This window comes from Berghia stephanieae, chromosome 12 (assembly GCF_034508935.2).
Source record: "Berghia stephanieae isolate SIO BIC M18660-M18661 chromosome 12, UCSD_Bste_1.3, whole genome shotgun sequence".
Taxonomy (NCBI): Eukaryota; Metazoa; Mollusca; class Gastropoda; order Nudibranchia; family Aeolidiidae; genus Berghia; species Berghia stephanieae.
In genome coordinates this window covers 37,997,402-38,022,660 of record NC_088371.1, presented here as the reverse complement: position 1 = coordinate 38,022,660, position 25,259 = coordinate 37,997,402, and the positions used below count along the sequence as shown (strand labels likewise).

The following is a 25,259-nucleotide window of genomic DNA, read 5'->3' as shown; positions in this document are numbered from 1 at the left end:
GTAAAAGCATTATTATGCTCTTTTAGCAGATTTTATGAATTATCATTTGGGTCAGAGGATTATAGCAATAGCCAGGCCTCAGTAAAACATCCTTGGCTAAGGTATTGGTATTCCACAAATCTAACGTAAATAGGATACCGTTGAATTCATATATAAAACATGTATTAATATATGAAGACAAGATAATACAATGTGGGTATTCCCAAATAATTTATGGGCAGCTAATCAAATTGACCAATAAAATATAACATGAATCAAAATATCTTTATCAAATGGAAAACTTTTATTTCTAAATGCTAAATTATCGTGCTTTTTATGGCTCAAGCTTTACATATCGAGAATAAGTACTTATGGGATCAACAAATAGAACTATTCGAATACTCTGAATCAAGACTGGAAGAACAAATAACCTATCTTTAGGGTTTTGGCAGCTTATTACCAAATTAACAAGGCCAAGGAAATTGACACCATCAAAGCAGCGGAATATCTGTCTCCGACACAGAGTGGATTCAGAAAAGATAGGAGTACCAGTAACAGACCTGCCAACCTTCCCATGATGAAAAGTGTATTCCATGACCCTAAAAAGTGTATTTTTTAGCAAAAAAGTGTATTTTGTCCGCACATGTGGAAAAAAAGTGCGCACTATACAAAAATTTATATAAAAGCTAACATCAATCCCAAATCAAAATAAACTCTGATCTTCATCATTCAAGCAATCTCTAGTAATTGCAAAATTATCGATTTATCGAGAAACTAAAACTTAATGGCAATTTAAAATTAACAAAAGGCTCAGAAATTGCAATATTAAAGGAAATTGCTTTCGAAACACTCAAAGAAATGACCAAAAGACCCTTAACATGTTGGTAGTATTGATGCTAGTGTCAGTGGAAGAAGTGCTGGCTGTTGTAGCGATGGTGCTCGCGTGGTGGTGGTGGTGATGATGATGAAGCTGTGGTGGCGGTGGTGGTAGAAGTGATGTGGTGGTGGTGTGGCAGTGATGATGTCATGATGTTGATGGTAAGAGATGCTGATGAAGTTGTGATGGTGATATCTGCTAGCCCAGTACATCAGTTATGAGAAAGTTTTGAGATAAAATATCTGGGAGAGTGGTCTTCAATTCAATAGATGACAATTTGCAACAGTAGTAAGATATTTTCCATATATATTATCTAATGATCCATCTCTCTCTCTCTCTCTCTCTCTCTCTCTCTCTCTCTCTCTCTCTTTGAGCATTCACTACTACTACTCCTCCTACTACTACTTTTATTACTTATATATAGTACTAATACTATTTCTTTGGTTAAATGATGAGAAATTCGCAAAGTATGTAATATGCAGAGACAAGTTAAATACTTCTAAAATGGTTCTAAAAATTCATTTTGAACCAAATACCGTTCTTAAAGCTGCCCACTTTGTAATTCAAGACTCGTACAAAATAATAAAGAAAAAAAAGATCATTATAAATCTTATGAATCAAAATAGAGTAATTTACTTATTATAAAGGGAAATAACCCAATTATGTTTAAGTTAATTAGCAATACAGTTTTTAATTGAAGGCTTCATAGTCAAAGGTGTTGGTTCAATTAAATTTTCACTTAGAATTTTCTATTTAATAAGTGGCAAAAGTTTAAATGTGGTCTGAGATTATTTACAGTATAAAATAAGCTTATATGCATAATTCTATGCAAATCCTCAAAAATGTATGAGAAAAATATTGGTGAAAACCGGCATCATATAAGCAACTGAAATGATAACTATAGTATTAAATGTGATGCATCATTCATTCAGAAACACGGTCAACAGTTGGTGTACGACATGTGTGTATCAATGCATGAAATGTATCATCAACATCATTCACATCACTGTACTACATGTGTGTATCAATGCATCAAATGTATCATCAAGATCATTCACATCACACATCCTTTCTTTAAAAAATATAGCATTGTGGAGATCATTGTGCTTATTTGAGTCAATAAAAAAATTGACACGGCGCACAACTCTACTGAAAGATTTGAAAATTAGAAATGTATTTTTTACAGATAGATAAACAAATAACTTGATTTCCTTTTATAATATAAAGTCAGTTTGAAAGTTTGTTGAGTCAAACAGATATCATAAAATATGTACCAACGACGACACTTGAATCCCAAAATCAACTAATTCTGTCACTGTAAAAAGTTGTCAATTTGCGTCATCTATTTATGACATCAAGTATTATTATTACTTCCGTTGTGTTGTTGATTTAGCGGTGATCAGTTTTGTTATGTTCTAATTAAGTGTATGTTTGTGTGTGTGTGTGTGTGTGTGTTGTGTGTGGTGTATACATGTGTGTGTGTGTGTGTGTTGGCATTTTTCAGCAAATCGTGGCATTCATAGTGATATTATTCACTTGATCACATGAAGGTATTTCAGTCGCCATTTTGATTCTTTTTTTACTATTAGGGTTAGCTCGAGAGGTTAGTCATAAGTGTTATTAAAGGTGCTAGGGTGTTTGTTTTTCCATAAGTTAAGTAAAGGGGAGACATTCCGAAAGCTCCTACATCCCCAGTATTCTTTAAATTTGTATTTTCACTGTTGATATTTTGTCGGGCATTAATTTATTCTGTTAGTCATTATATAGAAGTATTTTTAAAACTCTAGAAGAAACCTTGATAGATTTGTAAAAGTTTAACATTTCCTTATTTGACAATTGTTTTGATTTTCGGCCGCCATTGTGATTTGTTAAGTATTGAAAGGTAGTGCAAAGCAGTCCGAGAGTTGTTTTTTTTCTATTAGGGTTAGCTCGAGAGGTTAGTCATAAGTGTTATTAAAGGTGCTAGGATGTTTGTTTTTCCATAAGTTAAGTAAAGGGGAGACATTCCGAAAGCTCCTACATCCCCAGTATTCTTTAAATTTGTATTTTCACCTTTGATCTTTTGTCAGGCGTTTATTTATTCAATTTGTCATCATTTTTTTTCTATTAGGGTTAGCTCGAGATCGGAGGATTTTTTTTTATATAAGGGTTAGTCATAAGTCTTATTAAAATGCTAGGGTGTTTGTTTTTCCTATTGGGGTTAATTAAAGGTACTAGGTTGAATTTTTTTCTTTGGGTTAGTTGAGGGAATATATTATTAAAGTTGTTTCCCTTTGTAGGGGCTTTCGGAAGGCCTCCCGAGTAAAACGTAGTAAAGACTTGGGACGTATTGATATAGATATCTACTGACTGATAAACCGAAATCATGCCGAATAAAGCATGGCAGCGACGACAAGCACGTCAATTAAAATTTGCATTCAGAACTAGATCTACTAATACTACTACGACTACTACTTCCGCTACTTCTACTACTAATACTAATAATACAGAAACTGCTCCTCAACAAAATGTAGCTCAAATAGTGGAAATTACATCAGCTGCAGATCAAGAACAGGATACAACTACAATACCTCTTATCTCACCACACAACACAGGACGCATGAACAAAGTTTGTCGTTTTTGTTCAGCAAAACTATGGCACGGTGAATCACCCTCGCTATGCTGTGCTAACGGGGAAGTATCACTTGCACCTTTACAACCCCTTCCGGATAATATAAAGAGTCTTTTTACGGGTAACGACACAAATTCTAAGCATTTTCGAGAACACATCCGTGCTTACAATTCTATGTTTGCATTCGCCTCCTTGGGTGTACACGAAGATTTCTTACCTCCTGGGATATACTGTTTCCGAGTTAGTGGTACCGTCTACCATAGAATAGGTCATATTCAACCCAACAGTGATAATGATAGACCAAAATTTGCCCAACTTTACATTTATGACACTGAACACGAAATTCAAAATAGGCTTTTTTGGAATAGAAGTCTTAATACTGATATTTTGACAACTATATCTACCATCATGGCTACTGTTAGTCCCTTTGTTGGATTATATAAGCAAGCCGCTGCAGCTATTGAAGATGCTGGAGACCAAGGGAAGGATATTAGAATGGTGCTGCGAGCAGATTCATCAAAAGATCCCCGTAGATATAATTTACCGACAGCTTCAGAAGTTGCTGTTTTACTCCCAAATAACCCTATCAACTGTAGTAACCGGAGGGATATTGTTTTATACCGCAAATCAGATGACCATCCAAACCAACAGTCAATTATGCGTATCAGTGAAACAGATCCTCACTTTGATCCGTTGCATTATGTGCTCTTCTTTCCAAAAGGAGAAGAAGGTTGGGTGCCCAACATTAAATTCAACAGAAAGCGAATCGGTCAGGTCAGTACATCATTATGTTATGCTTATCGACTTATGGAGAGAGATAGTTTTAATGTAATCTTGCACGGAGGTCGTCTCCTGCAACAATATTGTGTTGATCAGTATGCTAAAGTTGAAGAGCAACGCCTGCAATACATTTGATTTAATCAACAGTCATTACGAGCAGAATTGTATCAAGGACTGGTGGATGCAGTGTATCGACGTGACGCACATGGAGCTACAGTAGGGACCAAAATTGTTTTACCATCTTCATTCACAGGGGGTCCAAGAAACATGCTCCAATCATACCAAGATGCAATGTCAATTGTTCGCAGATATGGTAAACCAGACTTATTCCTTACTGTGACCTGTAATCCATGTTGGCCAGAGATAACAAATGAACTGCATTCACAACAAACAGCTGCAGACCGGCCAGATTTAGTCGCAAGGGTCTTTAAAATGAAATTAGGGGCATTGATGGAAGAGATAATTAAAAAAGAACTTTTTGGCAAAGTCTTAGCATATGTGAAGGTCATTGGAATTCAAAAGAGAGGCCTACCACATTCTTACATCCTGATTATCCTTTATCGCAGTGCCAAACCCATAACTACTCAAGATATTGATAGGTTGGTGTGTGCAGAAATTCCACAAAACAAAACATGACAGAATTTAGTTTCAAAACACATGATGCATGGTCCCTGTGGCCTGGCCAATCCCAACAGTCCATGCATGAAAGATGGCAAGTGTTCCAAGAGATTTCCAAAATCATTCAGTGAGACGACACATACAAATGACTCCACTTATCCCCTGTATCAGAGACGTAATGATGGAAAATCAATCTTCAAAAGAGGAATTGCCCTTGACAATAGATGGGTTGTCCCATATAACCCGTATCTCCTCAGCAGATATATGGCACATATCAATCTTGAGGTGTGCAACAGCATAAAAGCGGTGAAATACATGTATAAGTATGTGTACAAAGGACATGCTAGAGTCATGGTAGAATTCCAAGGGGAACAAGATGATGAAATTAGGAGATTTGTTGATGCACGTTATGTTTCAGCAAGTGAATCTTGCTGGGGATTATTCCAATTTGACATGCAAGACCGATACCCGGCAATCCAACGTTTAGCTTTGCACTTGGAAAACCAGCAGTCTGTAACTTACAGAGAAGGGCATGCGGAAAAAGCTGTAAGGAGACTGAAAGACACCACGCTAACAGCATGGTTTAAGGAGAATGCAATAAACCGTGAGGCTAATACTCTACTGTATACTGATATGCCGGAACATTACACGTGGGATAGTAGAACGTGCATTTGGAAGAAGAGACAGAGAAACCGCCTGGCAATCGGTAGAATGTACAGCGCCCATCCAGCAGAAGGGGAGCGCTTCTTTCTTAGATTATTGCTCAGCATGTAAGGGGAGCAAAATGATTTGAAGACCTAAAGAGATCAGAAGTAGGAACATTACACCATACTTTTCGACAGGCCGCGTCTGCTATGGGTTTATTGGAGGACGATGATGAGTGGATAAACTGCATGGCAGAATCAGCATTTGTTGCCTCAGCAAGTCAACTCCGACAGCTTTTTGTCACGATTTTGATTTTTTGCAACCCCACAGATCCTTTTTCCTTATGGAATACTTTTCAAGACCAGCTAGCTGAAGATTATTCTCATGTTGAAAGTATGACTGCTGAAGCTTGCGTTAGTAAGACACTTGAAGACGTTAACAGGCTTCTTATGATTTACAATAGATCATTAAAAGATTATCAACTGCCTGAGCCTACAGAATCATACGCAACTGCCTGTCAAGTATGGGATCCAAATGAGCAACGACAAATTGCTCACAGTCGAAAAATGAAGATTAATCATGACCAACAGTTAGCATTTACTGCCATTTTGGAAGCAATTGACGTACCTGAACAAGACCGGGTGAATAATGTCTTCTTCATCGATGGCCCTGGTGGAACTGGCAAAACCTATGTATATAACACGCTGCTTGCAGAAATCAGAGGTCGAGGACTTTCAGCTACACCTGTTGCATCATCTGGAATTGCTGCAGAATTATTGCACGGTGGTAGAACAGCACATTCAACGTTCAAAATTCCAATTCCAATAACGGATAACAGCACATGTAGCATCAGTCGCCAATCAGACACAGCTAAGTTACTAAAGAGTAGTTCTCTCATAATTTGGGATGAAGCACCTATGATGGACAGGCGTGTGTTTGAATGTGTGAGCAGGACATTTTGTTACATAACAGGCAGTTCAAAACCTTTTGGGGGCAAAGTGGTTGTACTTGGAGGGGATTTTCGGCAAATTCTACGTGTTGTTAACAAAGGAAGTGAAGCCGATATATTAAGTGTCACACTTAACAAGTCAATTATTTGGAATTTTGTCACCATTTTTCACCTGATCAAGAACATGAGGGTTACTGATGACAATAACTGTTTTGCAAATTGGCTTCCCCGCATCGGAAATGGTACAGAGCCGGTTTTCAGCGAAATAGGAAAGTATTCTGTTAAATTACCTACAGCGCTATGCCTTCCTGAAAATGACCCAGAATGCTTGATAAATGCTGTATACAATGATTTGAATCTGAACTTTGCGGATGAACGTTATCTATCAGAGAGAGCAATTTTGACTACAACCCATGAAAATGTTGACAAAATAAATGCAGCCGTTCTGTCCAGGTTGACCTCATCAACTGAACAAATTTACCGCAGTGCTGATTCCATTCAAAGTGACTCTGACATCAACTTATACCCGATTGAATTCTTGAACGAACTTACACCTCCCGGACTTCCTCCACATGCATTACATTTGAAAGCCAACACGTCAGTCATGCTGCTTAGAAATATAAATCCTAAATCAGGCCTCCTAAATGGCATCCGTTTGTTAATAATTAAATTAGGTTCAAAAGTATTAGAAGCCAAGATAATTACCGGTAGTAGAGCTGGCGACATAGTGTTTATCCCTAGAATCAATCTGACGACAACAACGGATTCGGGCTTACCATTTATTCTAAATAGAAGACAGTTTCCGGTACAATTGTCATATGCAATGACTATTAACAAGTCTCAGGGGCAGACACTAAGCAAGGTGGGGATTTTCTTACCACAACCGGTATTTACACACTGACAACTGTATGTTGCTGTGTCACGGGTCAGAGGCTATAGTGGCCTACACTTCATGTTGGGCCACACAGAAAAATCAACCGAAGATATACCGAATTACACAGACAACGTTGTTTACCAATCTGCCCTCATTAAATGATGGTGAGTACAGTTTTGAATGAAAATAGTTATTTTCCCGCGAAATTGCGGGCTTTTTACTAGTCTTTAAAAAAATGGTATTAAATCCACTAAAATCGTATTCGGGGTCCAAAATCGTACTAAAATACGATTAATCGTACTGGTTGGCAGGCCTGCAGTAACACCGTGTGGGCTTACATGTAGTTGAAAGGCAGAACGGAAAAATATAAAGAAGAGATCAATATATTATACAATGACATGCTTTCGGCCATTGATACAATATGCAGAAAAAAAATTTGAAGGTACAAAACTCATTTCTCGAAAAAGATCATATTATCCTAATAATGAGATTACTGCTGGCAAAAAACAACACTTACGTTCATCTGGCGCGAAAACATATTCATTATTGACATCGCTGGGAACTCCCCAAGGAGACTGTCTGAGCCCAATCCTTTTACCGTATATTTGGAAACAACACTAAAGAAATTAAAATAAAAGCTCCCGATACCTCAAATCCTTACCCGCGAACTGAAATGTACAGACAATGTTGATATCATATATGTGATACAACAAACCAGGCGAAGCAGCACTTACCACCAATATCAACTACAATATCAACTACTCTGAGACAATAGAATCTAAAAGTCAAAGAATCCAAAACAGAAATTACAGCGGTTAACAAGAAACAAGCGGGATGGAAAAGTGTAATAAAACTCGGAAACTTAATTAATGAGAATTAAGATATCAAACGGAGAAAATGCTAGTTCAAATTTCATTCAGAGGACTACACAACGTTTGGAACATGGCGAACACCATAACTGAAAATAAAAGAATACGCGTTAACGAAGCGATAGTGCTGCCAATCGTTAGTACAATAACTGTGGTACGTCGGGTCTTACAAAAAATAATTTAGTTGCAAAGAATTGGGACAAGTTATCAGTGTACAACATCAGCCCAACCCAAATCAGTAATGAGGATATATGTGACAGATGAAGAGTACAACTATTCAGTACGCGAATAAAGCAGCAAAGGTGGACACTGTTCGGACATGTGCTGCGACAAGATGAAAATATTCTAGCATAAACAATGATGGATAGACTTTTCCTCCAGTTTGCGAAGGTTGGAGCATGATTTTTCCCAGTCTTCCCCTGCTCTATCATTTATTGCCTCGTTCGTGAGTTTAAATTTTGTGTTCTCCTCTCAATCTTTCCCTCTACTTAGGCCCAATGGCCTCGATTAGATTGCGCTCACAGTGATATGGGGGAAGTCGCACAACCCCGTGTCAAAACTCCAAGATCAAATAGTATCCTTTGAAAACTGTTTCTGGTTCGTTTCTTTTTCCTAAGGAGTATAGTTCGCCCTTTGATTAATGGTTAGAATATGTAGTGCTGCCTGATAGAAGCCATGAAATCATGTCAGCTTTTATATTTATTGCTAAAGTTAGAGCCTTGAAGTGATGGGCCAGCGAGCGTTGTCCAACACAATATAGTTGTGTGCTTAGAGGGAAGGCAGCAATGGTATTTAGCCAGTCTTCAAACACCTTTGCATTGACCTAGAATGATATTCTCTACCTTTCAGATGATGCAGAGAAGATAAAATGGCATGGCATCCCTCTAAATATCCAGTATCTTCACCACCTGCACGAATAACAGCGATTCTCTGCTCAGAACCCATGGGCCTTTTTCTTCCCGAAATATCAGAAGTCCAATACGTTATCGAATGTATGTTTGCATTCACCTAGTTGGATAATATCCATATCAAAGTTGTCTCAATCCTTTTCTTCCATATCGTTCCTCACTGGTGATCTCTTTGTCGTATTTCGATAACCATCTTCTCGTGGTTGATTTTAAAAATTCAAATTCTATAGTCGTCATTTTAATGGCTTATCGGTAGATACAAGAACATTTCATTTCGCAACTTCATGAGAGTGGAATGGATATAGATTTAGTATTGTATCGTATCGTTTAAGGGCCTAATATGTTTTTAAAAATCTTTAAAGGCTCTGTGAAAGTTCATGCATAAATAAAAATGCTCAAACAGCATTTATTGTGAATTTGACAATATTGCGTATACAATCACTACTTCAAATGATTTAGAGCTTGAGATTTCATATCAGTCTTTGGTAAATGCCACATGATGTAGATAATATAACATAAGTAATAAATTCAGAATTTCATGCAAACTATATAAGTTAAAGCGAATTGTTTTTATTCGGCATATATTCGGTGTTTGGGCATGGTAGATCATTGCCGGAATAATGCACGCTTTACTAAAATGAAGCAGAAGTTATTGGTCATCGATAATTTCATAACGTGGTGGGGAATATCAGAGTGACAAATTAGGGATTAGGCATTGGTGCGAGTTAAGATCTGAAAAAGTGAGTATGAATAAAACTGCCAGACAAATTAGGGAGCAGGCGCTGGTGTAGTATACAGATATGAAAACGTCTGTATGAAACAGTGCGCGACAAGGCAGAGGATAAAAATAGATTCTTAATAACATAGAATTGGGGGTTAACATTGGTCAGTACAGTCCATGTTTAATTGTTTGCCATTGAGCACAGAACTACAGACAAATCTAAACAATATATAATATTTTTTTAAGACTGATATTGCAATCCCTTAAAAAAAACAATTAAGGGTAATTCTGGCATCCTTTGACTTAAATGTTTATTGAGAATATCTACTTGGGCATAAAATCAGCCATTAATTTGAAATTGGTATTGAGAATCACCATCTGGGCGCCCTGTTGTCAGATTTATTTGTGCGCACCTACATATTTTATTACCCGACCGAATTTGATTAATGATGGCCATCTTTCGTAATATCCTTTAATTCTCTGCAAACACTGATGTTTCTCAGTAAGTAAAACAAATCCAGTCACTTATGTTACTAGGCCGACGTGTTCTTTTGTGCAGGTCTGATAATCCAAATTCTTAAGGTCTCATTCTTTTAATGAAAATACTTCCAAATTGACGCAAAATATTATCCATTCCAACAATATTACATAAATGAATATATCTGTGCTGTCTCTATGGACGCTTGCAATGTGATATATAATATATAATAATGCAATATTTGTCTCTGTTCAGCGCAAGTGTTATTAGCTTTTGAAGGCCATCCTGTATATTAAGGTGCTGTGGCAATTTGTTTTTTTTCCCTGAACAGTTATTCAGTTGTTGTTTCGAAATACATTTGATTTTTGTTGATATCTTGAATTAATTTTGTTTAATGTTGTTGGACGTGAAGATGGTGTACGCCCTGTGAATTTGGCTCCTTGTTTGAAGTAATCATCCATCAAGGTATGTACTGAAATATTTTTATCTCGTCGCAGCACATGCCCAAGCAGTGTCCACCTTTGCTGTGTGCTCGCTCGCCTTTCTCGGTAATTGATGGTGTCTGACGTATCCGTTGAGTTCAGAGTTATCTCCCCGGAGTCCTGACCTTTTTATCACCATGTGAAGGAATGTCAGACAAAATATACAAGAAAAACAGTATATTGACGTGGCAGCTGTTTCCGGTTGCCATACTCCAATTCATATCTTCCAATATGGAGTGGTGGGTCCAAATCGTTCATGTTTACTTTAGGTTCATACTTTCTATCTCTGAAAATATAATCTTTGTGGGGTCTCGTAGTGTTTGCTACCTTAGAGGTTGTTATGATACAAGTATTTCATCTCAATGATGATGTCTAACTTGTTAAGTTACAAATAAACCCTAAATAGCTGAACATATTAATTAGTTTAAAGCATTCCATTACCAAATTAGACTGTAATAGCAATTAGAAATATATTCAAACATTAAATAAATGATAAAGTTAATCCGCAATTCCATATACAGCATTAGATTGACACAATAAATGGTTACTGCTATGATTAATATTATCGTCATGTAATTAGTTGTATTGTCAAGTTGATGGAATGGTTTTGTTGAAAATAACAATTAATGTTTAATCAAACGAGGGTAAAAAAATGATCAAATTTTTCTCGCGTCTCAAAGTTCAACCACGCGATCCTCTTACAACGAATTGGACCACGTTGAATGTCACTATGTGTGATCCTCTTACAACGAATTAGACCTCGTTGACTATCATTATGTGTGATCCTCTTTCAACGAATTAGACCTCGTTGAATGTCATTATGTGTGATCCTCTTACAACGAATTAGACCACGTTGAATGCCACTATTTGTGATCCTCTTACAACGAATTAGACCTAGTTGAATGTCACTTTTTTATCCTCTTACAACGAATTAAACCACTTTGAATGTCACTATGTTTAGATCCGTGTTTTTTATGAATCTCTTGTGCCAGTAAACAATAGTACATACGCCACCACTCATTTTCTACCAAGTAAATTCAATTTTGTCCCATTCTCGTGTGAAATATGTAAATACAAGTAAAATAGATTATTTCTCGTCATACAACATTTTAATTTTTATGGGTCTTACGAAAAATGTTGACACAACAAAGTTTATCAAACTCTTCTCTAAAACGAGAGCTTAGTCTGTAATAAATAAAAAAATTCAAACTAGAATTTAGAGTTTCCAATAACAGTCTACAATGACCAACGATTGATACGACGAAATAGTTTTTATATTCATAGAAAAAAAACATGTAAACAGAATATGGTATTCCAACCGTATAGCAAACTGTGAAGAGTAAAGATATGACAACAACCATACGAAGGAGTTGGCTATCTTTCGTTGTTTTCTGACCAGTTTGTGTCATACTTCTTGTCTTCACCTCGCCACTCATTTCATCTCCGTCATTTGGATTCTCGTGTTTAGTTTTTGTCGACACAGATTTGACTTCTGTTGTTGTCGATATTGATGCTCCAGCTGACTCTCTAAATTTTTTGGACAAATCAACTTTCCAGAAAATGATGATGTTACACAAAATTACTATTACTATGGATAGAATTCTACTTGCTAAATACAAATATAGTATTGCCCTGTCGTATTCTTCCGAGACAAAATTTGTCACATACACTGCATAATACGTTTTATTTGTGAAAGGATGAGCAGCCACTTCGAATAAGTTTCTTAGCCTTCGATAAAAACCTAGGCCAAGCCCTAAAGCATGGGTAAAAATGACAACAAAAACAGACCGAAGAGGGCTAAAAATGGACTTGGCACGGAAAGGAAAACAAATACAAACGACTCTTTCAGTGGTCATATAGACTGTATGCCAAACGGTAACATTCAAAAAATGTTGCATTTGATAAGTAGCAAATGATTCAACACTATCTGCTGTTGACCATACTCCAACAGAAAATTGTACGAAATAGTTGGCCATTGCACGGGCAAACATAACCGAACAAACACCAAAGTCCGATATTGCAATTGCAGCAAACATGACGGTAGGACTGTTGGATAGAATACCTTGACGATAAAAAACTATAAAATTGATGGTGTTTGACACCAAACCGAATATAGAAGTTATAAAAAGCAAACCCAAATAAAAGAATAGGTCCAATTTGTGTAGTATATCGTAGTTCCAAATATATACAATTTCTCCTGAAGAGTCTTCTGTAAAGTTAAGTTCCATTTTTCTTTGATTCTGAAGGATAGATAAATAAAATACAACAAATTATTCATTTTGAGAACACAACAGTGCAATGACAAAATGCCAATTTTGTAAGATGAATTAAAAAGCGGCGTATGTCTTAATATCACATCTCCATAAAAGAGTGTGATACTATAATGATACTTGTTAAGAATTTGTTCAGTCAAATCTCTTTCCAGATCCCAAAGGATAGTGCAAAGTGTTGGACGTAAAATAAATTTGAAAAGCACGGATGTTCTCATTATTTGTTGGGCCGTATTCTGTACAGAGTTAAGAAGTATCCACACCACACATCTTCACGAAAAGTGAGAGCAACGCTGTGTCAAGATTACAGAAGAGCAAACCTGAGACGACAACAAGACAAGATTTGTTTGTGTGTGTTGTATTGTCTTTACATTACTGAATAGGTATAGTTTTATTGTCAAAACCCTTTTCATTTTATTCTTGACATATTTTATTTTCATTTTGAAAAAATAAAGTTATAATTTAATAAATCATCATGTGCGATTCTTAGGTATTTAATAAAATCATCGCGACATAGTGGTTTGGATTTTTGGTACTTAATTGTTTCTTATTCATAGGACGGTTTTGATGTACAATGTTGTGATCTGAAAAATTATTTTAAATTACAGATATTTCTTTGATATAATCATCAGACACCTTATGTATGACGAGGTCAATAATATGTCCTTTTTCATCGGTCGGTGACGCACACTTTAATTTCGATTTAGAGATTTGATTATATTATTCAAAGAATTAGTTGTCACGTACTTCATCTCGTTCATGTAAATATTTAAATCTCCAACAACAAGAAGATTTCCAGAAAGCAGTGCTTCGTTGCTGATGAATGTTTCAAAGTAATGTGAAAAATCACTATGTTTGTGTGATGGTGGTTTGTACAAAGTGATTATATTGAAATGAATGTGTTCATGAAGTAATTTAATTTTAAGAGACTCAAAAGAGTTAAAAGATGAATTTTCCACTTGAATAAAATTCACAATACTATTATGAATAACTAAAATGCCACCGCCTCGTTGATTTTCTCTGTCACAATGAAGGTAAGAAAACCCGGTTAGGACAAGTTCATTTAGCACAACGAGTGGATTGTTTGTATTCAACCAGCTCTCTGTAATAAATAGAGCATCGATTTCGTTTTCAATTATGTGGTCTTGAATTGAAGCTATTTTGTTACACACTGATCGAGAATTTCAAAACATTTCTGTGAATGAATGATTAGGGGTTGTATGTACAGACACGGCAATGTTTTGACCTTCTCTTCGTCACTATTGATTTGATTAGAGACATTCACACATTTAAAAACATATATTAGTGTGGATAGTTGTCTCACTGACTTATTGTGTTTGGTGTGTAGATAAATTAACAATTCAGAGCATTATGAAACGAGTAAAATCAAATCACATTTCATCCAACAATACGGATGTTTCGACACCAAAGCGTATCGTCAGTAGTCAGTTGAATAATCTTTGGTGGAGAGGAGATCCGTGGTTCATTTAGAGTGCTGTGTAAAGCGCGAAAGCGTGCAAAGGAGCAAAATGGTGCGCATGGGTGTACGCTTAATGGAATCATCAATAGAAAAATAGGGGGGGGGGAGAGAGGGTGGAGGGGCTGTTACATTGGAAGGAATAGTGGGGGAATGGGGAGGAGGAAGGAACGGGAGGATGTGGGTTTTAGTTGATCGAATGGGAATGTTGAGGAAAGGAGGGAATTTGGGAGGTGGAGGATGGAGAAGAGATGGTTTGGGGAATGAGGGAAGGAGGTGTGGGGGGGGGGGAGAGTGGGAGGAAGGGCTGTTACATTGGGAGGAATAGTGGGAAAAAGGGGAGGAGGAAGGAACGGGAGGTGGTGGGTTTTAGGTGATCGAATGGGAATGTTGAGGAAAGGAGGGAATTTGGGAGGTGGAGGATGGAGGTGGGGTGGGGTGGGGGGGGTTAGGGGAATGATGGAAGGTGGGGGTGGGGGGTGGGGGGGTGGGAAGGTGGGGGTGGGGGGTGGGGGTGGGAAGGGAATGGAGATGTGTTTGTGGGAGGGAGTGGGGCTTAGGGGGAAGGGATTTGGCTTGTGCTATTTACTTAATTTTTGTTTGAGTTCTGAAAAAAATTATCATAAGATCGGATCTTTTGTAAGAGAGTAAGCTTATGCAAAAGGTTATCTAAGAATTTTGGTGCAAAATTGTCAATTGAATATCGGCAAATGGGTTTAGCGAGTAAATAATGCAGGCATATTAGTTAAACTTGGTCAGTTCATGATACGTTTGGGCAGTTTTTACGTCCAAGTTACTGGACAGGTTATCGTGTTGAGTAATAGTTAATCAATCATTCTTAAATTGGTTAAAGGATGTTGGAACAGGTGAAAAGGACAGATATCAAAATAACGTTATATCATAAAAGGCGGGGTTTAAATTAATATGAGGGAATTGGCGTTTCAGGTTTGGATATGATTTGATCTTACTTTTAGGGGGGTGGAATTTAGACTGTCAAGGAACTGTCGGAATTACACTATGAACAGCACCGTTCTTAGTGTGCGGCAAGTTCTAACTACTAACTAAGAATCTTTATTTTACAGACTTATAAATATTCCACGTATATTGAAAATGGTTACTTAGGAAAAATGAATTTATATTTGGGTTGATTTTACGGATTTGGAATTTATGAAACTAATTGAACTATGACCATGATATTTGATTTGGATTTCGAATTTATCACAACAAATAAAGCTGTAAGAAATGAAACTTGGAATCTGTTTTTTTATTTGAATGTCTTGATGTTGTACATTCAATTACTATCATCGGCTCTTTAACTATTTAGTCATTATTAACATCTACAACACAACGCAAAGGATAATATTACTATCCACCAAAAAGCAACTATACGAGCATAAACCATTACATATGTGTGCAACTACGACATACTGTGGTTTCAGATGTTATATCTATGACTGTTTGATTATTAAACAATTCCCCGAGAACCTCAGGCTCCATGAAATAATAAACAAGAACAACGTAAAAATAAGCTACAGCTGCCTATATAACATGAGGAAGATAATCACGAACCACAAAAAACAAATTCTAAGTAATCCCAATGATAAAGCAGCAAAACCAATTGCAACTGCAGGAAAATGAACGTTTGCTCTTTAGAAAGAAATTGTTTACAAATGGCCATCGTCTATAACGCTAACATAACCACCACATCACTACGACACAATACATTGACAGCACAGAACCATGATTTTTAAAAAATACATAAAAATCACAAAAGGACCATGAGAAATGAAAACAAAGCCAAAAGCATGCAACTATCAATGCGCTGTTGGAATCAGATAAATGCATACAAAAGGCCAACAGTAACATGGGAGATTGTCAAAAAAGTAGTCCCCACGCTATTGGGATCAGATAATTGCATACAAAACGCCAACAGTAGCATGGGAGATTGTCAAAAAAGTAGTCACCACGCTATTGGGATCAGATAAATGCATACAATACGCCAACAGTAGCATGGGAGATGGTCAAAAAAGTAGTTCCCATCGATGTGGAACAAAATAAATATCCAATCAGTTTCACATTGGAAAAAAAAGAGGAAATACTTTTAAACGGTCATAAACATTAAATTATGAATAAAAGATCCGAACTTATGAAAATGTGCCGACATTCAAACAAATTCAAACTAATAACACTGAAACAAACCCTTCCTTCTCCCAACTTAGCCCAACCCCTTTGCATTTACGTACCCTTTCTTTCCCTTCCCACAACTATCCCCCCATTATAACCCTCCGCCCGCCGCCCACTTCCATTCTCCACCTCCCAAATTTCCTCCTTTCCTCAATCCCATTCGATCACCTAAAACCCACCCCCCACCCCATTTCTTACCTCACCTATCCCTCCCAGTGTAACAGCTCCCTCATCCCTTTTATTAAAAAATCATCAGTTACATTAAAGCAATAAACCAATCTTATCTCATTAAAAAAACAAAAAAAAAAAAAACTGTGATGAACATGGAGACGTTATATCTGATATTGCCAATGAGATTATCATCAATGAGGAGTTGTATGACCCGTGCGATGACCCGTAATCACAGGCAGCGAATACTTAGATAGCAATGATTACTATCTATATTCCCCTATCTAAGAGTGTACAGGGTTATTCAGTCATATAGCATCAAGTCTTGTTTTGTGTTATCTTTAAGAACTTATATTTATTTATTAATCTATCTATTTATTTACTCATTTACCTATTAATTTTTAAAAGTTTTTTTTAATGTATTGTTTTGTTTTGTTTTGTTTTGCTTTGTTTTGTTTTGTTTTTTAAATTTTGATTTGTTTTTTAATTAACAAGTTTTTGGGGGTTTTCTTTGGATTTTGTTGTTGTTTTGTTTTGATTTTTTGGGGGGCTTTTTTTGGTGTTTTTTGGGGGTTTTTTAAGGTCAATATCCCTATACCTGTTTATTGTCGTATTTAAAAGAAGGAGATAAATCTAAATTGGCAAATTAACGACAAACATTGGGTGTCTCCCAATCCTGGGATTAAAAAAAAGTAGTAGTAATGATATTAATAGTAGTAGTAATAGTAATAGTTGTAGTAGTAGTAGTAGTGGTAGTAGTAGTAGTAGTAGTAGTAGTAGTAGTAGTAGTAGTAGTAGTAGTAGTAGTAGTAGTAGTAGTAGTAGTAGTAGTAGTAGTAGTAGTGTAGTAGTAGTAGTAGTATAGTATAGTAGTAGTAGTAGTAGTAGTAGTAGTAGTAGTAGTAGTAGTAAGTAGTAGTATGTAGTAGTAGTAGTAGTAGTAGTATAGTAGTAGTAGTAGTATAGTAAGATAGTAGTAGTAGTAGTAGTAGTAGTAGTAGTAGTAGTAGTAGTAGTAGTAGTAGTAGTAGTAGTAGTAGTAGTAGTAGTATGTAGTATGTAGTAGTAGTATAGTAGTAGTAGTAGTAGTATAGTAGTAGTATAGTAAAGTAGTAGTAGTAGTTTGTAGTAAGTAGTAGTAGAGATAGTAGTTAGTAGATAGTATAGTAGGTAGATAGTAGTAGTAGTAGTAGTAGTAGTAGTGTAGTAGTAGTAGTAGTAATAGTAGTAGTAGTAGTAGTAGTAGTAGTAGTAGTAGTGTAGTAGTAGTTATGAGTAGTTAGTAGTATAGTAATAGTAGTAGTAGTAGATAGTAGTAGTATAGTAGTAGTAAGTAGTATAGTAGTAGTATAGTAGTAGTAGTAGTAGTAGTAGTAGTAGTTAGTAATAGTAGTAGTAGTAGTAGTAGTAGTAGTAGTAGTAGTAGTAGTAGTAGTAGTAGTAGTAGTAGTAGTAGTAGTAGTAGTAGTAGTAGTAGTAGTGTAGTAGTATAGTAATAGTAGTAGTAGTAGTATAGTAGTAGTAGTAGTAGTAGTAGTAGTAGTAGTAGTAGTAGTAGTAGTAGTAGTAGTAGTAGTAGTAGTAGTAGTAGTAGTAGTAGTATAGTAGTAGTAGTAGTAGTAGTAGTAGTAGTAGTAGTAGTAGTAGTAGTAGTAGTAGTAGTAGTAGTAGTATAGTAGTAGTAGTAGTAGTAGTAGTAGTAGTAGTGTATGTAGTAGTAAGTAGTGATAGTAGTAGTAGTAGATAGTAGTAGTAGTAGATAGTTATAGTAGTGTAGTAGTAGTAGTATAGTTAGTAGTAGTGTGTAGTAGATATGTAGTTAGTAGTAGTAGAGTAGTAGTAGTAGTAGTAGTAAATAGTGTAGTAGTAAGTAGTAGTAGTAGTAGTATGTAGTAGTAGTAGTAGCAGTAGTATTGTTGTAATAGTGATTATTGTCGTAGTAATAGTGGTAGTAATAGTAGTAGTAGTCGTAGTAGGTTTTGTTGTTATTATTGTTGTTATTGTTGTTGTTGTTGTTGTTGTTGTTGTTGCTCTCTGACAGTGGCGTTACGAAAGAGGGTCTATGCTACTATAATTTCCTTGTTTTATCGGTCGTTGGTTAACTCACTCAACCCCAACACCGACTATATCCGTAGTTTACCCTTGTTTCTTTTACCCCGTGCCTATTTAATACATTTTTCTGAGACCAACTATAGGCGTACTATCAAATCTAATGTTTTTAATTGTTGCATGTTAATGGTAGTTGCATTAAACTTTCTACGTACATGCCATGTTTAACGCATTTTCTTTTCCAATTTTGAACATTAACAAAATCTTTAGGATTGAGTTAGTTAACGACGATGACAGCTACAAACAGCTAGCAGGCAAACTGTAGCTCTGGGCGGAAGCAGTAAAATCATGTAATTTAAATAGATTGAACCAATTTAATATAAAAAAGGCATGTCTTCAACCAACTTAGATTACTTAATATATTGATTAACTATCAAAATTGTGTAGCGGGTGATGCGTCGTTCATCAAATGAAAGATATGCCCACGGGGAAGATGATTGGTTTTATTAAGTTTTTTTATTGATAGCAGATCGAAAATTGGATGATTTTAGACATTAAATGGGGGGGGGGATACGTAGAACGTGTATAAGAGACTGAGAAAGGGGTGGGGGGGGGGAGAGTATGGAAATGAGGAGAGAGAGAAAGAGAGAGAGAGAGAGAGAAAGAGAGAGAGAGAGAGAGAGAGGGAGGGAGAGAGAGAGAGAGAGAGATATATATATATATAAACGATTCTTAAATGTAAGTTTAAATTTCATTTTCCAACTGTAAAAATAATAACCAAGTGAAATTTTAGTAAATTTGTCTCGCCAAGAACAGTGTAATCATTTTTTTTTTCTCTCCATTTATTGAAAATAATGTAACGTTCACAAAAGAATAAAAAAAAGAAATTAAAAAGAATTAGCATTTACCCCTACCCAACAAACATTTCACCAAAATCAAACAATTTTTTTGAAATTGTTGGACACAATTTTTTTCAGGAAAAAATTATATTTAAAAATATCAAATTGACGATTTGATAAAGGCTGTAGTTACATATAACCTGCATACCTAATCACACACACACACACACACAGAGAGAAACACAAACACACACATATATATATATATATATATATATATATGTATATATATATATATATATATATATATATATATATATATATATATATATATATATATACGCTCAAAGACAGAAATAGCAATATAAAAATGCTTACGAGAAACTCGCTCGTGATTTATTTTTCCACCCGATTCCAATGACGAGAAATGGAACGTAAGGCAACCATCGGTTTGTATATATAAATGTTATCCTCAATATCAATACGGATCAATATAAATTATCTTGTTACAACAATAATAAACAAGGCACAAATTGATGACAGTGTATCATTATCATCGTGCTTATTCCTGAAATGTATTGACTCCTAACACGAGTGGTTCGGTTAGGTTCTAAAAATAATAATGATGATTATAGACATAATAAAAATAATAATAATAATAATAAATAATAATAATAATATAATAATAATATTAATAATAATAATATAATAATAATAATAATAAAATAATAATAATAATAATAATAATAATAATAATAATAATAATAATAATAATAATAATAATAATATAATAATAATAATAATAATAATAATAATAATAATAATAATAAAAAAGAAGAGAAGAAGAAGAAAGAAGAAAGAAGAAGAAGAAGAAGAAGAAGAAGAAGAAGAAGAAGAAGAAGAAGAAGAAGAAGAAGAAGAAGAAGAGAAGAAGAAGAAGAGAAGAAGAGAGAGAAAGAAGAGAAGAAGAGAAGAGAAGAGAAGAGGTGAGGGGGGATGATAGAGAGAGAGAGAGAGAGAGAGAGAGAGAGAGAGAGAGAGAGAGAGAGAGAGAGAGAGAGAGAGTGATAAAATTGTCAATATGATAATTTATTATTATATTCGAGAATCATTTCCAGTATAACAGCAGTTAATCAATCTAACATCACGACAAAAACTGAGTGCATTCTCCTCAGGGGGTAATGTATCTATAAAATATGGATCTTTAAATTACTTTGATATCGGAAAGAATTGATATCAGAGAGAAAAGGTAACCTATGAAACCTCTCGATGGCATTTTCCCGAATGATTGCTATAAATAATATGTTGAATTTTATCATTATTGTATTGATATATTGGGAATGAGATTAGCGGAAGAGTAGCGTCCCTTGATTGGAAGTAACGAGCGGAAAAGTTATTAGAGAGAGAATGTCTTGTTGGTTGTGCGGCATGAGACACTTCACCGATAGCGAGGTCGAGAGAGACGCATGGGCAAAACGATTTTGACGTTCTCTCTGTAAGGTGACGTCAATCAAAGGACGCTACTCTTCCGCTAATCTCATTCCCTATAGCATTGATATATTGAACCAACTATCTATAGTTTTCTATAAAATTAGATAATGCAAGAACAGTCATAGTTGCACTTGGTAAAACACATAAAACCGTTCTTATTCAAGGTAATTGATATTCCAATCCATAGGAAGTTTGAAAAATTGGTTTTAGAGTGGTAATCACCGAATTGTAGAACTTATTGTGTTTATCATTTTGTTCAAATTATGACAGGTTATCTACAATTTTATTCAGTTTCAAATTGGGGCAATATAATACCAGAATTCTACAACATGATTGAAATTCCGTCAAATACCTAAATGCCTAATCAAATAGAAGATGTTTAACCATAATAGACGAATTTGGCCTTGAACATAATTTTGAAAAGTAAAAGCCTTTAACCATTTCTCTCCACAAGATAATGAGAACGAATAGATAGTAGTTTGAATTAGTAGTAGTTAGCGCCTTGTTGTCGAACATAATACGACATTACAGAAGTATATTCTACGAAGGCTCCTGTAACTTAAGCGCATTCTACACGGTAAACATCTTCTAATGGTCTTCTGGTGCTGTCATCATAATATACCACTATTTTATTTAGAAGGCTCTTTTCACATTGGACTTTTTCTTTACATGCAAATACGATTAAGTATATAAAAATGAATTAGATATTTTTTTCCCAAACGGCTCAAACATTCAAAGCAAAATAAAAGACAACCCCTCAAACACCGGGAGAACAAACCTCCTCATTTGTGATCGGCTTCAGATTATTTTTGAACAACTTTACAATTCCAGAATAGAAAACTGAAAATGAAGTGAGTATTTCAGTAATATAGGGTGTTTTTTCTTAATTACCACCATATAAAGAATTGAAATAGCATAAAAAATAGTTTGTTGCATCGTTTTCAATCCCTATTTAGTCTATTTATTTATTATTTGTGGTGAAAATTTCGGGAACATGCTGCAAGCCAGTTCAGTTGCATTTTTAGAGAAAGAAAAGGAGAACTTTGATTTATGACGTGTTTTTATATGTCTACAAATTTTCTCGTCAAAAGACGTTTGATTCAATTTCTCTCTTTTTACAAAAAAAAAAAAAAAACGCGACTGTATTGTAATGACTTATAGCATCTTCATGAAATTTTACCACAATAACGTGGATTGTGAAAAAACTATGAAAAAAAAACCTGGATGTTTTTAGCCTTTGTAGTTTTTAGGCTATTTCAGTTTTTTATCGGGTAGTAATGAAAACATAATGTAGGTCCATCCTTAACTGCTTAACATTATTTTCTCTTATTAAAACAACTTGGAGGACAATCTCTCTCTCTCTCTCTCTCTCTCTCTCTCTCTCTCTCTCTCTCTTCCTTCCTTCCTTTCTTCCTTTCTCTTCCTCCTTACCTCTTATATATATATATATATATATATATATATATATATATATATATATATGGTTAAAATAGAGGGTCCCAATATCTCAATTGATAGAACGCAGTCCTCACAAGTATCGATTGATACTGTTGGGATTGTCTCTGTCCCCATTTCGCCAAGGAGTGATTGGGTATCTAGGTCTGCCTAACCTGGCGGAAAGTATTTTGTAATAGACAAGCGTTTTATCTTAAAGATAGCGATGAATCAGAGATTAGACAACACTTACTTGAAAGTTGAAATTTAAGATAAATTAGCATACGTCCTGATTGGTGGAATGCAATCACGTGAGATGTAACTCAGTTATTTGGAGTCAGTTGCCGTTTTGACGAGTCAGCGAGGAGGTTGAGTTTACACTTACTACACTTCGTAGATGAAATATCGAGAACGTTCAGATAAATATTAATAAAGGTAAGATAATATCAAATCGTTTATATCGGATAAGATCGAATGAATTATAAACCTTTCTTTACCAACACAGGAAAATCGTCACACTCGTTACGATACAACCAGCACTTTTATCATTCAGATTTCTTTTGTAAATCACACAATTTAAAGAAACAAAGCTATAAAAACGTGACACTGTTTTGTAGAAATGGCGTGTAGGAAAAGGGTCAAGTTGCAATCTCGAGGATTAAATATAATTTAGTTTGATGTTATTAATTAGTAGTATACAAGATCATCTATTCAGAAGTCGTCCCATAAATGTAAGGAGGAGGGTGGTGTGTGCTGTGTGTTGTGTGTTGTTTATCAAACCCTGAATTCGAAATAAAAATGGTTACGAGCCATGAGTACAACTCAAATGTACAGCCCTGAGAGTGGTATTATTATGAAGATACCACTTGTTCATAAGCGAGGTAATACTAGATACGTATATTGGAGGTCCTGGGTGTAATGTGCCGTTATCAGTATTTGGTAGTATCTATTTAGAAGTCGTCACATAAACGAAAGATAAGATAAGATATACTTTATTCATTAAAAAAGTGGAAATTCATTTACAGACGTGGCATGCATGAAAATGTATAAACACAAAGTTGAGAATCTATGGCGACAATGTACATATATATATATATATATATATATATATATATATATATATATATATATATATATATATATATATATATGCAAATGCACAAAAATGTAAAAAATATACAACCAAGAACCAATAGAAACATTTTATATATTATTTTGATAAATTGAGATAAGCCATACCTCTGGCCTTTAGTCTGAACTTGTGTGTGTATATCTAAAAGATAGTATTTAATTTAAATCACAGTTGCGCTTTAAAAATTCGAACACCATGTGGGAAAAATAAATTAAGGTAACGTGTTGTCTTTTTTAAAAATAGATATAAGGCGACGGTTCCTAATGGAGAACATAATATATTTAAGATGGGGTGATCGCCATCCTTCATAACTTTCTCCATTTTACTTAGACAAAATCTCTTGAACAGTTTTTCTACATTGGCAATTGGGTGAGTATAACTCCTGGCTTTATCATTTATCCGATCAATATTCTTAATGTCGCAAATACTGGCATTTTTGAATTACAGTATGGTGATACTGTAATTCAAAAAGTAATAACGGTCTCCAAAACGGATATATAAAAAAGGGTGCATAACATTTTGTCTATGTCAAATTCTGAAAGTTTCCGAATAAAATACATCCTTTTGTTCAATTTAGAGATAACAGCATCGGTTTGTAAATGCCACTGCAATTTATTGTCAATTAAGATACCCAAATATTTGATAACCGAAACTTGCTCATCAGCATGATTTTTTATTTTGAGCGGACTGATGGACTTTGTGTTCTTTCTAAAATCAAATATCATTTCTTTGGTTTTCCCTACATTTAATTTCAGGGAGTTATCTTCAAACCAACCAACATATCTGTCGATCTCAGATCTGTATGCCGTTTCATCATCTTTAAATATTAACCCCTGAAGGGCAGTGTCGTCAGCAATTTTTAAAATTGGGACCAACTCACTTGTACAGTCATTTGTGTAAACCGTAAAGAGGCAAGGAGAGAGAACACACCCTTGAGAGGTTCCTGTATTAGTAATTATTAGTAATTAGGATAATATTGTGTGCAGTTTGGTTCTTCACACAATATAACCATCAGAATGACATTAAGGTGTAGATAACTGATGGGAAACCTATTAAAAGTTGACCTTATAGCAGCCCTGAGTACGTCAAAAAATTTAATCCTGAGAACAGCATCACTGTGTAGGTAACTGATGAGACAACTTATTTAAAGTTGAACTCAGAGGAGAATGTCATAAAGTAGAGGCGGCTTGCGAGTGGTGATTATTGCTCAATGTCTTGATTGTTATGTAAGCTCTTGATCTGATATTGGCCCATGTATGGTTTTATGTATTATTCAAACCCAAATCAATCCATAACACTTGATTATAAACTGACTTCACTTTACTTTCTTGAAAGTAAAACAAAACAAAAAAAATATCACCTTTTAACTAGAAGTTCCAATTAATTCGATTGGTTTGTCTTTTTATCAGATAACCTAGACTCCG

The 25,259-nt window shown here is 35.1% G+C and overlaps 4 protein-coding genes across 5 annotated transcripts; 3 read left to right on the top strand and 1 right to left on the bottom strand.

The window, feature by feature from the left end:
- Window positions 1–3,455: 3,455 nt before the first annotated feature.
- Window positions 3,456–4,382, top strand: LOC144957660 (uncharacterized). The gene has a single exon (XM_078889003.1). The coding sequence runs from the start codon at window positions 3,456–3,458 to the stop codon at window positions 4,380–4,382; it is 927 nt and encodes a 308-aa protein (XP_078745129.1).
- A 132-nt stretch (window positions 4,383–4,514) lies between these two features.
- On the top strand, window positions 4,515–4,883 carry LOC144957659 (uncharacterized). The gene has a single exon (XM_078889002.1). The coding sequence runs from the start codon at window positions 4,515–4,517 to the stop codon at window positions 4,881–4,883; it is 369 nt and encodes a 122-aa protein (XP_078745128.1).
- Window positions 4,884–4,907: 24 nt separating this feature from the next.
- Window positions 4,908–5,639, top strand: LOC144957658 (uncharacterized). The gene has a single exon (XM_078889001.1). The coding sequence runs from the start codon at window positions 4,908–4,910 to the stop codon at window positions 5,637–5,639; it is 732 nt and encodes a 243-aa protein (XP_078745127.1).
- Window positions 5,640–5,723: 84 nt separating this feature from the next.
- On the bottom strand, window positions 5,724–24,981 carry LOC144957704 (uncharacterized). 2 transcript variants are annotated; one of them, XM_078889077.1, is made up of 2 exons: window positions 24,900–24,981; window positions 5,724–13,031 (listed from the first exon to the last, which is right to left on the bottom strand). In XM_078889077.1, exon 2 carries the CDS (start codon window positions 13,017–13,019, stop codon window positions 11,901–11,903), a length of 1,119 nt encoding a protein of 372 aa, XP_078745203.1. In that variant the 5' UTR covers window positions 13,020–13,031; window positions 24,900–24,981; the 3' UTR covers window positions 5,724–11,900. The 2 variants fall into 2 exon arrangements, with proteins under 2 accessions (XP_078745203.1, XP_078745201.1); XM_078889075.1 differs by lacking the exon at window positions 24,900–24,981 and adding an exon at window positions 20,157–20,212.
- Window positions 24,982–25,259: the final 278 nt, after the last annotated feature.